The sequence below is a fragment of the Falco biarmicus genome, chromosome 4, assembly GCF_023638135.1.
Source record: "Falco biarmicus isolate bFalBia1 chromosome 4, bFalBia1.pri, whole genome shotgun sequence".
NCBI classification, from domain to species: domain Eukaryota; kingdom Metazoa; phylum Chordata; class Aves; order Falconiformes; family Falconidae; genus Falco; species Falco biarmicus.
In genome coordinates this window covers 88,910,633-88,925,650 of record NC_079291.1, presented here as the reverse complement: position 1 = coordinate 88,925,650, position 15,018 = coordinate 88,910,633, and the positions used below count along the sequence as shown (strand labels likewise).

General features: G+C 52.4%; 1 protein-coding gene across 1 annotated transcript in view; it reads right to left on the bottom strand.

The window, feature by feature from the left end:
* Positions 1–15,018, bottom strand: part of PLXND1 (plexin D1) — an 83,838-nt gene that overhangs the window by 43,869 nt on the left and 24,951 nt on the right. Inside the window, exons 4-11 of the mRNA XM_056334774.1 lie at positions 14,364–14,464; positions 13,600–13,729; positions 12,096–12,270; positions 10,504–10,612; positions 9,455–9,557; positions 4,425–4,529; positions 2,476–2,565; positions 1,504–1,597 (exon numbers count right to left, since the gene is read on the bottom strand). Of these exons, the coding sequence (XP_056190749.1) occupies positions 1,504–1,597; positions 2,476–2,565; positions 4,425–4,529; positions 9,455–9,557; positions 10,504–10,612; positions 12,096–12,270; positions 13,600–13,729; positions 14,364–14,464 (907 nt within the window). The remainder of the gene's footprint in view (positions 1–1,503; positions 1,598–2,475; positions 2,566–4,424; positions 4,530–9,454; positions 9,558–10,503; positions 10,613–12,095; positions 12,271–13,599; positions 13,730–14,363; positions 14,465–15,018) is intronic.

Genomic DNA, 15,018 nt, shown 5'->3' with positions numbered 1-15,018 from the left:
CTCAACAGCAAAGAGCTGGGATTTTTTTCAGCAGACTACCAAAATGCAGTTTACAATAAAAGCTAATAAACATGGAAATAATGAACACTAATAACAGCAATTCCATTAAAGACAGTATAAAAGATGCACAGATTTATAATTGGCCAGGCAGATCTCTCTCTCTGCTTGCAAGTCAGCCTCTCCAATTTAACTTGCACCGATCTGATCAAGGCGAGGAGGAGCCAGAGCAGTCTAAGGGTCCCGCGGGAACTCCAAATATTCTGGCAAATTCAGATCGACGCACACAGTCTGTGTAAGCGAGATCCTCCACGCAGGAGGAGGGGGCATTCCACCACGGTCTTTCCGCTGTCATTCCTGCTCCCAGCACCACCCACGCTGAGAACTAAGAGCCTTCTCTTGCACATCAAAATAGTCTGAGCTCAGACCTCCCACCCCTCTCCTCCGGGTCACCTCTGTATCTCACAAATATCGATGCTCTCTTCTTTCTGCAAGGGAGTCATGCCTCATGCCTACCCGTGCTGGTGTTTCAAAGGTTATTTCACCAATATGGAATGCTTTGCAAGATAAGCCTCCTTTATACACTGGGATTTACTGTGGGGAAACCTTTTTATCCTGGGTCTGATAGTGTTAATGTTTCTCTGCCTCCAAAGAAAAATATCACTTCAGGCATCCAGTTCTCATTTGTATCTAGGGTGAATCAGTTCCTTCCATTCCTTCTACTACAACTGCTGACACTACCGAGAGGGAGGAGAGCCCAGACCTGCTGACCCCTGCGAGGGCACATGGCCGGGTGCAACCATGGAGCTCCGGCCAGGCAGGGAGAGGCGGCTGCTGTGCAAACACCGGCTCTCTTGGCTGACTGCTTGGGCTTGTCCTATCTAAATGCCTTGTCTGAGTGCACTCCTAATCTGACTCTTTGCCTGCCTGCCTTAGTCTGCTGATGTAGCAAGGGCTTTTTTTGGGAATCCGAGCATTCTTCCCAGAGACAGAGAGCAGGCCAAGGGTGAAATGTGTTTACACATTTTATTCCTTCTCAGCACAGGAGAAAGAAAAAAAGAAAGGACTCAATGTTTACAGCATGCTGAACCTTGATGCCACACTCCTGTAAGAGGGCAGGGCAGAGCCCACCCCCATCCCTTATCTCCCCCCACCCACCCACCCCCACCCGAGGAATGCCCCACATCTCTGCAGTGAGCCAGAGCACTGCCATGCCCCGTCCCGGGGCAGGCAAGACCTCAGCCGCTGCCTGTGCTCAAGGACAGAGCTTGCCTTTCCCTGAGTCTAAGGGGATGGATGTTTGCAGGCACCCGCCTGGTCCCTGGGCACATGTTCACACGGCTGCCACTCCGTGGAAACACGGTTTTTGCGTGTGCCCGAGGGAAGGAACCAAGCTGTGCCCGCCTGAGCCATGGTGTCTCTCCTGAACCCATAAACTTTGCCAGCATTTGAGAGTCATTCAAGCTGACCAGATGAGAGCAGAATAAAAATATTTTCAACTCAGACCTGTCATCATCTCTGGGCTGTCGATAAATCTGTCTGGTCTGTCCTTCAGCTGAAGGTTCACTGGGAAGAGATGGCTTTTTTCTGATGTGTGGAGCTGCACACAAAAAACAAATAAACAAAAGCTTAGGAAATGTAGTAAAATACAAGGTTCCATACACACACTTACATGGATTAACATTCCTCGTGAGACTTCTCTGACCACTGCTTCTCAGTACAGGAGGGTCTCATCTTTAGCAGAGAGAAGAGAGGGAAGGCTCATTTTTTGTTTTAATTATTTTGCTGAGGTCCCGACGAAGGGCACTGGGGCATGGCGCACACCGCAGCAAGAGCAGAACCCTGGCTTGCTGCTATTTTTAGAGGAAGTGGACAGGAAAACTAACAGACTGGCCAGTCTGCACATTTTCAGTGCCGGGCTACAATACAGTTTTGCAGGTGACGTGATGGGAAAGTGCTCCTCTCCAGCTTCTACTCACAGTATTCCCATCGGTGGAAACCCAAACGTTTGCTGCATTTCAGAGGTGCAGTTTGCCCCCACCGCTCTTCAGCGAGCGCCTGAGCACTTTCTCAGGCCAGTTCCTAGTTCAGCATAAAAGCTACAGAAATAGCAACACTGAAAGGTGGCCAAATTTTTTGCCTGAACTGAACTCTTCCCATTTAGAAAGGTAAACAAGCAGCTCCTTCCCACACTCCAGCGGACCCCAGTGGAGCAGGGGCTGGAGCCACTGCAGACACCCACGGAGCAGACACCGCAGTATGAGCAACTCGTGAACGCCCTACCAGCACAGGCAAAAAGCTTCTTGCTGGAGGGGAGAACTCAGTTTGCACTTTTTTCAGCTGGAAGTGGGAGGCAGGCAGGAGAGGGGGCAGCATCCCAGCTGCTGGGTGGGAGGTTGGGAGCAAGACCCTCTCACCCTCGGACCTGCACCATGCTGCAGGGGGAGCAGGGGCTGGCAGCCTTACCCCCTGACTCACCAGCACGTGTACGCACTCCACAGCGGAGGAGTTCACCCACCGGGCTTCAAACGTCCTGTCTGTCCCAAAATGGCACTCCAGAGCTGTCTCCTGGGAGAGGGAAGACAAGCGTAGGATGGCTGCAACAACCGTTTCTGCAGTTCTCTAGCTCAGTCAGCTGATATGGCAGGCACCAGTGTCTCACCTTCTTTCTGCCATCAGCACCTGACTGCATTCAAGCCAAACAGGAGATCAGAACTCAACACTGTAAATGGGACTGTGGTCTGTGCCTCATTAACCCTGCTCTGCCACACACCTACACATAAAACTGCTGCGGGCTGAGCATCGCATGTGGAGCCAAGCCCTGTCCCTGTCTCGCCCAACATGCTGCTGTGAAGTGTGACGACCAGGCATGGGGCAGCCACCTGCAGTCGGGAACATGGTGCATGCACAGACCAGGAGACGTGCCTGACCCACGGCACGCACAGACCAGGAGATGTGCCTGGCTCGGCTATGCTCTTGTAGCCCCTACCAGCAGGGTACCTGGCTTCCTCGGGACCGGGGGCGTTTTGCAGCTCATGCTGCAATGCAGACCAAGAGCAAATGTGGTCCGAAGCTGCCTCACCCAAATCAGACCAAACCAGTCCATGAACCGAGCTCAAAGCCACCTTTCTCCTCCTCCCAACAACTGCAGAGAGCAAATCTAACTCAAATGAGGACCCAGCCAGGAGTACGTTCAAAGGCAGGTCTTCTGAGCTGCTTTCCTGATAACAGAAGCATGATATCCTGCCCCGAGTTACTGCTGTGCCCCCATCCTGCAGGAAAAACTCCTATCTCCAAGCAGGTTGATGCTCCACCACTACTGAGGTCTAACTATCCTTTGAAAACTGACAGATCTGATAAAAGACATGAAAGAAAGCACCAGACTCCTGGCAGGCAGCTGCTGGCTCAGTGAACACACACGTGGCTGTGAGGGGAAAACTGGAATTTCCTCCAGTGCATCACCTGCACCCAGGCAGCTTCTGTTCTGTGGGCTGGCCCATGCCCCTCAACCCTCGCCCCATGCCCGGGCAGTGCCCCGCAGCAGCGAAGGTGTCGGGGCACGCAGCGGCTCTGATGCCCCGAGCTCTGGCAGCAGGGGAAGGAACCCTGCCTGGTGCCCTGGGACAGCTTGCGGGTGGCAGCGGGAGGAAGCCGGACTGCCGGAGCCCCCGCAAGCACAGTGCCTTGGCCCCTTTCCTGCTGACTTCATTTCCTATTGGGTTACACACGGTATTGCTTCCTCTTCAGCCACCTCCAGCATCCACAGAGGAAGAAGGGTTTCTCGTCCTGTTTTGCTGATTGCAGAGGGCACATCCCCCTTCACAGCAGCCAGGCTGGTGCGGGAAGTGGCAGCCCCAGCCAGGCGGGGAGAGCTCCCTTCTGCCCCGTGCAAAAGGGCAGGAGGTCCGGTGGAAGTGGTACCTGCGTGACACCCCGGCAGCACCCCCCGTGCAGCAAGCCGGGCAGCTCCACAGCATTCCCAGCCTTCTCCTTTCCCTGCAAAAAGAGGAGCTGCCAGCGCGCAGGTATTCTTGGCAGGGGCACGGCCAGCCAGGCCCCACAGGCACTGCTGAGGTCTTGACCCAAAGTGACACAGGGCAGCTTTCTACAAATACCAGTACACTACAAATACAATACTTTCCCAGTGCCCAGCCTCTCTGCCCCAAATTCCTCTGGTTCCTGCTGGCGTGCAACGCATCTCCAAAAGCACCATTTGATGTCCACTCCTGGTTTTTGCCCTATGACAATTTTCATTCCATAAAATTTCACAGAAGTTTTTTTCACCAAAAAAACAGCTCTGCAGTGACAACCAGAAGTTAAGTTAAAACATATTTCCATGCTGTACTCCAAGTAGTGGCTTAGCCAACACAGGACGCTCGGCCCTAGGCTCATCTGAGCCTTCCCAGTCTCTCTAGGAACTCATTTACCTTAGAGAAAGTCGCATTAGCCACTGAGATCGTGATGTCCCGAGATACTCCCGTGGGCATTGGGTCCAAAGAGGCAGGTACAATTCGTGGACAGTCAATTTTCCTCTGTTAGGTACAAAACAAGAAAAAAAAAAAAAAGAAAAAAAAAAAGAGAGATTAGCTGGGTGCACACTGAGCATCCTCAACAATGAGGCAAGGTGACACATCAGGGCCCTTGCTAAGATTAATTTCACTACATCTGTAAAGTCAGATCACACTGTAACCCCAGAAAGTGAAATATCAAAATGGCACCATGATGCAGAGTGGTAATGCCACGTGCAACTTTCCTCCCTGTGAGGAAGGCTTCAAGTCCAGCCCAGCGTGGCACTGCCTTAAAATCCACCCCTCCTCTAGCTGCCAGATTGCCACAGCACGGTGGTGGCCAGGTCTCCAGGAGGGCTTGCGGGCAGCAGTGGGGCTGGCAGCCATGGCCAGGCACAGGCAGGAGCACAGCAGGAACAGCAGCAATTCCCCTCTCGCTGTGCTGCCAGGCTTCACCGCCAGCTTGGGGACATCGGCAGCTCCTGGCCCCTGGGCAGTGGGGCTGCCAAGCCTGCACTTTCATCTTCCTGCACTGGATTACTCACAGGTAAAAAGCAAATGCATACACACTCCTCAGCTGCCACTCTGGGCAGCTTCCTCACTACATGCACTTAAACCTTAGAAGACGGGGCTGTAGTGACACTGAAAAGAGGCACTGCAGCCTACAACAGCAAATCTGCCCGTGTGTCCCCCCTCCTGCCAGCTGGAAGCTGATGTCTCATACATCTCAACGTGCATTTCTGCAAGCCCCTGCAGAGATTTCGCTTTCCAGCGGTCTCCCTCCTGCTCAATGCCATTTCAGAAGTGTGCAGGGGTTTGTGTGTGCATGCGTCTGCACGCAGAGGAGAGGGTATAATGAGCTACGGGGGCTTCAGCAAGGGGACTGCAGCAGTAGGACAGCTGAAATGAGAGGCCTAAATAAAGCTGAAAAATGATCTTAAAAGGTCATCTGTCCCTCTGCTTTTGTCCTCACTTTAAATTGATGGCTCAGATACTGGAGCTGACTCAGAATTCAAGTCTGTATGACAAGCCCATCCTGTTCTCTCATGAGATGTAAATCACACTGCAAAACTACAGCAAAAATGAAGCCAGATTCTCCGTTGCCCCAGGGTACATCCAGATTAATGCCTTTGACAGTGGAGCCATTGGGGTAAAAGACAACAAAATATTTGGTCCATTATGCAGAATAATTTGCAGCAGGCAAGATTTCCTTCTCACTTGCATTAAGGGTTACCCCACTGTGACTCCACTGATGACAATGCTGCTGCTGCGCTGATGAGAGGTAGAGCCTGCCCTCCTAGAGCTGAGACGCCTGGCAGGACACATCCTTGGTGCTGTACATGCAGTGAGCATAAGGTTTATTTCTTGCCTTCCCCAGACCTAGCTAGTGGTCAGGGAACTATCTGGAAGTGTCTGTTTGACTGTGGAAAACACGCTTCATTGTTATCAGGACACTCATCTTAACCAAGCACAGTTGGTGCTGCCTAAACAAGGGGATTAAATAACAGAGATGCACATGATAAGAGAAGTAAAACAACAAAGCAAAGCACTGGAGAGAGATTTCAGTCCCAAGCCTCTTCTAGGTGACTCAAAAGAGTTAAAATAAAACCAGCAGGGCTACAACTGAAAATTCATGCAAAAGCTCCTATGGCCTGGTGCGTCCTTGCATGTCACAGCAGCTGGCATAGCTTGCTAGATAAATACACTTTAGAGGACTGATTAACTTGTCGTCTTGCAGCCCCTTCTCCTGCTGTTCATCAGCAGCTAGAAATAGAGATTTCCAGCTGATTGTATCATTCACGTCCGCATCAGGGCAAAGGGTCTGAATGTTTAAAATGCTGCGGATGAAGCCAGTATGATGCTGGCTTCCCAGTGGACCAGTTTTCAGGTGCAGCCATGCCAGCAATTGTTTGTTTACTGAAAACTCAGGGTGTAGGATGAGACATCATGTTTCCAGAGCTACAGAGCACCTCGTCCTGCAGGTTGCTCGCTGAAATCAGCGGGAAGAGCTAAGGAAGACAGAGATAAAATGGAAATGTGACCAAACCAGGCCCAGCAGCCAACAGAACTTCACCTCTGGAGTAAGAGATCAGAGGCAAGAAAGCAAGGACAGGCATGGTTACCGTTAAGGAAGGATAAGCACAGTTATCCCTGCCAGAGGACTTGCTGTCTGCTTGAGGCAATGGGAGCAGAGTGGGAAGAGTGGGTGCAGCTCTCCCTAACAGGTAGGCGAGGCTTCTCAAGACCCGTGTCCACAACCCTAATTTCCTCTCTCCAGGCAGAAGAGCAGCTGTTCCCAGTGACGACACACAAGCACCCAAGTGCCATGCTGTCCCGCACGGTCCCTGTGGCCATGGAGGCAGATCAGACGCTGGGCTGCCAGGGTCCAGCTGCCCCAGCACCTGTGTGTTCCCCGTCCACAGCGGCACTGGTGCCTAGGAGCAGAACAATGTCTCTGCTGGGTTTGGTTGCGTGGCTGCACAGGTGCTGGGTGCCAGCAGGCACGCCAGGGAAAGAGCAAGCTCAGACAGGGCAGGGATGCCCTACCAGCTCAGAGGGACCATGGCAGGTACGTGGTCCCTGCACTCCTGGCTCGGACTGCTCCCTGTTTGCTGTGCCACAACTGCCACCCTCACCTTGCTCACCGCTTGCTCCTGTGCCCTGGGACATCCCATGCAGACCCGTGAGACCCAACGGCTGGCATGCCAGGTCCCACAGCAACTCCAGCGCCGTGGCAGGCATCACTGGTCAGCAGCACCACCTCGGGTTTGGGTTTACAAGGCATTGCTTGGGTCTGGCCCCAGGAGGCTCCATGCGAGAAGCCTGGTGCTCTCCCACCATCAGCACAGGCACTGTAGCAGGGTCTTACCCCCACAGCCTCAGTTTCATGGCTTGTCCCCCCTCCAGCAGCCCTGGGGGGGGGGGGGGGGGGGGGGGGGGGTCAGGGACAGGGAATGAGGGAGCAGCCAGACTTGGCACGACCTGGTGCTCAAACACTCCCTGGCATCTCCCCAGATGCAGGCTGGGAGGGACACCTGGGCTGAGCCAGGATAACACAAGGCTCCCTGCTCCGCCGAGTAACTGCTCTTCCCCTGCCTTTCAAGCAGCAGCTACACTTGAGCCAAAGGACACAAATTATCTCAGGCAACTTTTGTGTTTGCCAGCTAAGTCACAAGCTACACGGCGCTTTGTCAAGGAAAAAGTCAATTCAGTAATGCAGAACCTTCTTCAGAAGTCCTCTCGCAGCCCAAGCTCTTCCTCTACATTTAATGAGAAACAGAACGCCTACCAGCCATGACTAAAAACACTGACTGAGGACTCATCCGTGGCGGTCCCCAGCCATCCCCACAGCCCTGACATCACCCAGTGCTGCAGGCAGGCAGTGCCCCAGCCCTGAGCGGCAACCCAGCACGTGGGTGCCACACCAGGAGCAGCCATCGGTGATGGCTTTCCCGTGCCCTCCACCCATCCAGACAGCAAGAGAAAAACTCCAGATATTTTCTGAATCCTGGGAAGTTGACAAAGTGGAGGGTGCTTCCTCACGCCGCCTGGTTCGAGCTGCCTGTGTGCACCAAGGGAAGCACAACCGATCCAGACACGCTTCACAAGCCAGAGGACTGACCAGCACTGTCTTACACTGCCAGGAGCCCTTGCCCAGCTGCCACCCAGCAGGGACGGGAAACGTTTCCTGGGGTTTTACACCAGACATGACCGCATGGAGCTGTGGTGTGGTGGCCCCATCTCCATCCCTGTCCCCTGCGCTTGCAGCCACCCACCTCCTCCCTGCTGGAGGGGAGCAGATGGCAGGGCCAGCCTGGGGTCAGCCCAGGGGGTGAGGGTGGGATGTCTGACACAGGGACCGACTCCTGCCGGCAATAAGCATGGGTAACGCTGGAAGAGCTGAGATGAGAGCAGAGCACCCGTGCTAAAGGGATATTCAATCTACAGTGTAAAAGCTTGGCTTGGAAATATGGCAGATTGATTGCTAAAAAGCCAATTTTATTTAAATTAACTTCAATTTAAATTTCAGAAGCAGGAACACACTGAGCCTCTGGGTTATTAAAGCTATAATTTGGAAAGGGGCTATTTTCTCCTTTTGACAAGCACCACCAGCAGTGCTCCAGCAAATTATTAACATACTGCAACAGCCTAGCCAAAGCTAAATGAATTGTAAAGTATTGCTGTATTTATTGTATTACTCAAACCCAGGCGTCCCAGGATGTGGAGAGGCAGCGGCATTGCTCCAGACATGAGAGGTGGTGAAGAGCCAAGGGATAGAACCTGCTGAGGGCACCGGGACAGCCGAATGCTTTAGCCAGGCTGCCACCCTCCTCACACACGCATGCCTCTGGGCGCAGCACGGCACAGTGCAGCATGGCATGGCACAGCTGCAGCTCATCTGCCCTGCAAGCTCCTGGACACCAGAAGAGGAGGGTGCCCCACCTCCAGCCTGGGACCAGCCCTGGCCAGCAAGTGCCAGCCACTGGTGGAGGAGACTCAGAGCTTGCCAGGAGGAGCGGCTGAGACCTGCTGAGCACCAGTGCCTGAAGACCCCGCAGGGTCACTAAATAAAGTGAGGCTCAGCCTGGAGACCTCAAGGCAAGATGGTCTAAGCTTGGCCTCAGCCTCAAGCTCACTCGTGCTGCTGGGGAACGCTGCAAACATGACGCACACAGAGCAGTGCTCCAGGGTGGCCCTCCAGCTCCCCATCTGCAAAGCCTTTGGAAGTGAGACACTTATCACTGCATTTTGGGCTGCAGAGACTCCCCAAGGCCAGGCAGCACGTCAGCGGTGCCAAGCAGTGCCACCCTTGGAGCTGCCCGCCAAGCACTGGGGCAGTGCTGCCAAATCCCAGCCACCTGCCTCCAACCCCAGGAGAAGGGAAACAACAACCACAGCACCACGACATGGGAAGGTAGCCCCAAGCAGCAAAGTTTGACAGGCTTTACCTTCATCTGCAGAGCATCATCACACTGTGAGTGGTTGGAGACGCAGGTGTAGGTGGAGGGGCACCAGTGACACTTCCACCTGGTCGAGAGGCAGCTGGTGCAGCTGAAATTGCAAAGGTGAGAAATGGAGTGGTGAGAAAACGAGCTTTCAGGCTGCTCAGGGGAGCCAAACCTCTGCAGTGCAATCAATCTTCTCACATTGTGCTCAGTCTTCAACGGTGCCCAGAAAAACCCGTGGCAATTGCTGGGTTTTCCTCTCCTCCTCTCCCAGCGAGCTGGTGGGGGATGCAGGCAGAGCCCATTCTCCCCTGTGCCACTCCAAGAGCAGCTCTGGGGTGTCACCACCTGCGGTGCCAGTGCCTGGCCCCAGGCCCCAGCAGACCAGGAGTCACCCTCTCATCCTTAATGAAAAACACTCTTTTCCCCCAAAATGCTCTTCCCCCGCCCCCCCCCACCTATCTCTCTCTCTCCGGGGAGGCAGGCACGCTCACACCTGCCTCCATGGTTTGCACAGGGCATGGGGATCCCTGTGTCAGGCTCCACTGCTGTGCTCCTGAAAAGCAGATGAATTTCTGTGGGTGGCACCAGAGCCCCCCTCCAGCCCACCGTGCTAGTGAGGGGTAGGCAACTGCTCCCACCCAGGGCTGGAAGGGGCAAGAGAGCAGAGAGAGTGTGCCCCTCCCTCACCGCCCCACAGACCCCCTCCAGGGATTGCTGGAGTGGCCAGCTCCACTGAGTAAGGGTTAACAGAACAAGCTTCATATAAAAATATTATTCATGTTTAAAAAAAACCCCAACATGTCCAGATGGCTCGAGACGGCGCAAGGACCCTCCTTTGTAAATCCCTGGCAGCGCACCCCCCTAGCTCCTGCCAAATCCTGCCCAGGCCCCCCGCACCCCGCTGGCGGGGATGCTGTGCCCCCCATCAGCCTGCGCAGGGGGACCCTCCGGCCACATGCATGCACCCCCCGGTTTCCAGCCACCCCACCTGCCTCCCGCCCCCCAGCCCTGCCTGCCGCACCCTGCTGCCTGCACACTGGGTCACTTACGCTCTTTTCGGGTAAATGTTTCCAGTTCTTTTGCAATCGTAGATGGTGAAATTGGCCCGGATAATGTTTTTGCTGTTGACCCGGAGAGCAGTTTCGACAACCACGTGGTCTGAGAGAATCAAGCCAAAGAATATTGAGAGCCCCTTGCTCGCACTCGCGCTTAGAAGGCAAGACAGACCCTTGGGAAAACAAGGGCTAAATCTGATTTGTTTTCTCCAAGGCTTCCTCCAAGCTGCATTTCAGAGCTTGGACCATTCGTCTTTTGCCCTCTGACTTTCAGCTCTTCCCTCTTAAATCAACGCTTTACATCACCCTCACCAGAAAAGAACATTGCGACTTTCAGCAGAAAATTCCAGTGTGTTGTGCAAGTGTTAATTAGCACAGTTAATTATTATCTTCGTTTACAGTTGGTGCTAAATGATATTTTAAAAAGATGTGGTAATTAAAACATGTTAGTTATCATGTTTTAAAACCCCACTCACTTTCCCCATGACAACAAACTCTCAGAGAAGAGTGGAAATCCCTTTTCTGGCGACTTAATACACTACACAGACTCCCCCTCCCCCAGAATTGCCTTTTTTTTTTTCTTTGCAATTCTGCCATATAAGCACCAGGGACAAGAGACAATGCCTCTTTCAGAATATGTACAATAAATCAGTGCACTGGATTCCAGAAATTCATTTGGACATTGCCATAACCAACAATACAGAACAGTTTATGATCTCCATTCTTTGGATAGCTACGGAGAAAAACAATGCAGCTTTACAAACTTGCCTATGAAAAGTGGGATTTTCAAAAGGACTGGCTAATTCTTCTCCTACTGAAGTCAGCCATCTTCAATAGAGCATTCACTCCAGGCTTGAAAGATGAAAATTTAACAAGCACTCAAGTCTGGAATGAAGCATCGACCTCTTCAGAAGGAGCTACAAAATGGGGCATCTCCACCGCTCAGTGGCCAGGATCAGATCTGGTCAGCTTGGCCGTCAAGGCTCGGCTGACTTCCAGCAGATCTGCAGGCGCTTGTCCCCTCCGGAACGCAGCTCTGTGGAGCCTGGGGATGGGCGCCCTGCCTGGTGCCATCTGAAAACAGGGGGATACGAGAACACCTCGGCCTGGCTTTTGATCGCATAAATGGGATGAAGAGCTTCTAAGCTGACTTCAGGTATGCACTTGCTCTTCTTCCAGAGCTCCTCCTGAAAAGTAGCACATCTTTTTAAAAAAAAGCAATTGAAAATATCAATATAAGTAGCAACATTATTCCTCCAGGGCTAAAATATTTTTCTTTTTGTGCTTGCTATGTCTAAAGCAGAAGCTCTAACCAGATAAATCAAAATAAAATAAGTACATGAACTGGCTTGTAAATTCTGATGTTTAAAACAAAAATTGATAGACTTGAAATACTGTCGATTCACATTAAGATGGTGGAACTCCTACGCTTTAAAGTCATATGCCCTATAAAACAGAAGCAGCTTGGGTCTTTTTATTCCTGTATGCGTTATCTGCACATACTACTGGAAAAACAAAAAAAGCTTATGAAAAATTATGCCCACAAAAGCAGTTAGAATGAGCCCAGCTTGTTTTCCTCTACATACCTTGGTCATCTGGAAATGCTGGATATTTCTCACGTGGAAGTAAACCACAATAAATAAATTGGTTTACATAATCTCCAGCAACTCTGGCTACCGTGTGGATATCATTTCCATAGTCACATGAAATATTTGTTCCATTCAGGTTTGGGATAGTCCCATTTATTTGTATTATCAGGGCCTATATTAGACAAAAAAGTAAATCGGTTATTATCACAGAAAATTCTATTTAGAAATTGTCAATGTTTTACAAGTTTTTCCTAGGCAAGTGACTCCAAAACAAGTTCACAGATAAGACAGGCGTTTTCTTTCACTTTATGCACTTTGAACTCTAAAAGCCATCTGTGCGCAAAACCTTGCTTCAGGAGGGAGAGCTCTTGTCACCACGAACTCCAACTGCAGCTGGCATGAAAGCCCAGCCAGGGTTTCCCTGGGAGAGCACTCAGAGGAAGCAGGAGGCAAAGGCTAAGCCCTCCCCAGCTGCCCAGGCTGTCCTGGACCCACACTGCCTGCACAAGCCCTGTCTGTCCCCGACCCCTGCCCCCCAAAGCTCTGGGGAGGGAGGAGGAGGAAGAGCAGAACAAAATTAACCCCCGCTTCTGAGTGCCAGAACCTCCCAGCTTGCACCAGCGTGTGACAGGTACTGGTGATGGGAGGTGTGGAGCTGGCAGGAGCCTGCTGGGAGGACTGTGGGGAGCCGGTCGCCAGCCAGCATCCTCCGCTGGCACACCAGGGCCGAGCCGGCTGCAGGGGCTGCTTTTTGCCGTCAGCCTCCGAGGGGAAGGGACGGGAAGTTTTGCAGAAAGGGAACGCTTTTGAGGAGGGTGACTCAGGAAAACACACAGCCCATGTGCTCGGCTGGCTTCCCCCACCATTAGCGGGGTGACTCCCTGGGGACCCCAGCCCACTGCTCCTGCACGGCAGAAATGGAGCCAGACCAGTGCTAGGGTCCTGTGGGACCCCTCTCGCCGGCCTCGCTCCATGCTCTGCCCCAACCAGCGCATGTTTACGAGCGATTTCCCCATGTTAGGGCTGGTGGCACAGACAGATTTTTGCCATTGCGAGAGGGTCTGTCTTTAAACAAAAAATATTTTGATGAAAACATTGAAAATATAATTAAACTACTGTTAAATATAGCAACAATAGAAATCTGGAAAACGAGTTGATTCAGCTGTCTGCAGCTGATCTTCTGTATTTTGAAATTTTGCAGATCTCTCCAGCATGTTTAGTGTAGCAGCTTCAGAAGTCCTGTTCACCTACAGGCTCAGCAGCTGGGGTCCTGCTGGCTTCCAGGGCATCGAGGCGCAGGAGGTCACCTCCAGGTGCTTTTGAGAGCCTCGGCCTGAGCTGGTAGCATACAACAGAGCTCAGCATCCCCACGACCCATATCCAAGCTGCATGGAGCCGTGCTGCTGTGCTACAGGAGCACGGACATTTATCAGCCCTGAGAACAGGTAATGACTCTGCAGGATGCTGCATGTGATTAATTTGGTATTCAAGTCAAACACACCGGGTTCTCTTTGTCGATATTAATCTCGGGCTCCAAGATGGTCATGGAAGGGCACTGCTGCACTCCTTCACTTGCACTTGCCCAGAAGTTGGCCCCTGTGAAGTTTGTGCACTCATGCTGCAGAGAACACCTGCAACAAACAGGGGGACAATTCGCAGTTGATTATTTTTAAAACGGGTGATAAAAACGTTGACTTCCTTGTGAGGGAAGGTCACGAGAAAATCCTGTGCCTACTTCCATGCAGCTAAGCCTTAAACTTTGCTGCTATATTTAGTGTCTCGTTGCCACAATAAGAGCATATACTCCCACCAGCACCAACAGAGCACCGTGATTCAGGGGAGGCGAAAGCAGGCTGGGCTGAACCCAGAACTGAAGAGCAGAAGGTGACATTTTGTCCAGCTTCTTCAATTTGTAAATGCAGAGTCTAATTCTGTAAATCCCTTCTTGAGTGTTGTCTCCTACTCATATATTATAATTGCAAGGGCAAAAGACACTCTCTAGCAGGGTATTGGCTCTCAGTCCCATGGTGGATGCCTGCAAGATAGACTTTGCACTGGCAGCTGACTGCAGCATAACAATGCACCTACAGTTAAATCCTGGCTCTGAAAAGCATCCCAACCATTTGAGACCAGATGTGATTGTTTTTAAAAGGACGTGTTTCGTAAGGGATGGGCAACAACTAATGGTAGTGCAACTGTACGGAAATATAAAAGGCAGCAGAAATAAGAACACACCAAAGCGCACCGGGACGCAACCAGTCCTACCTGGTCTCCATCGTGCACCACCCGCAGTAAGCATCAGCGGCGGCCAAGCACTCCATGCACGTCAAGTACTGGTTGCAGGCAGCCACCTTCACCCGCATCATCTGCATGACAACAGCACAACTGCTTCCAAATGTTTTACACCACCACAGAAACACTCAACTTGAGCGGGTTGTGCCGCCGTGGCCATACGTAGCCAGGAACAAGACACCACAGTTTTGGGCTGCTGTACCCGATAGTCTGGACCGAACCTTACAGAACAGACGACCCTGGCACTGTCACCCCCTACGCACACCGCTCAGAGGCTGGCACTCTGTGTACAACCCGCTGCATAGGGACCAGCGCAGGCAGCTGCCTGCTGCCCTGCTGGTGCCCCCAGAAAAGCCCATCCCAGCCTGAGGGCTGTGTGCCCCAGGGCAGGTAAGGACACCCAAGGGATGGGGCGTGCTGCCGCTGGTGCAGTTGCCCCATGGGGTGTGCAGCAGCACCGAGCTGAGCTGCTCCTTTTCAGCCGGCACCTTGGCAATAGATGTGTGATGGCCAGGCTACGGAGAGCAACACCACACCTTTCCGATGCATCAGATGGAGATGGTTTCACAGCTTAGCCCCTCCCTGTGAAAAGCTCTCACTCAGACCTGCAGAAAGCTCCTTTCTAGAG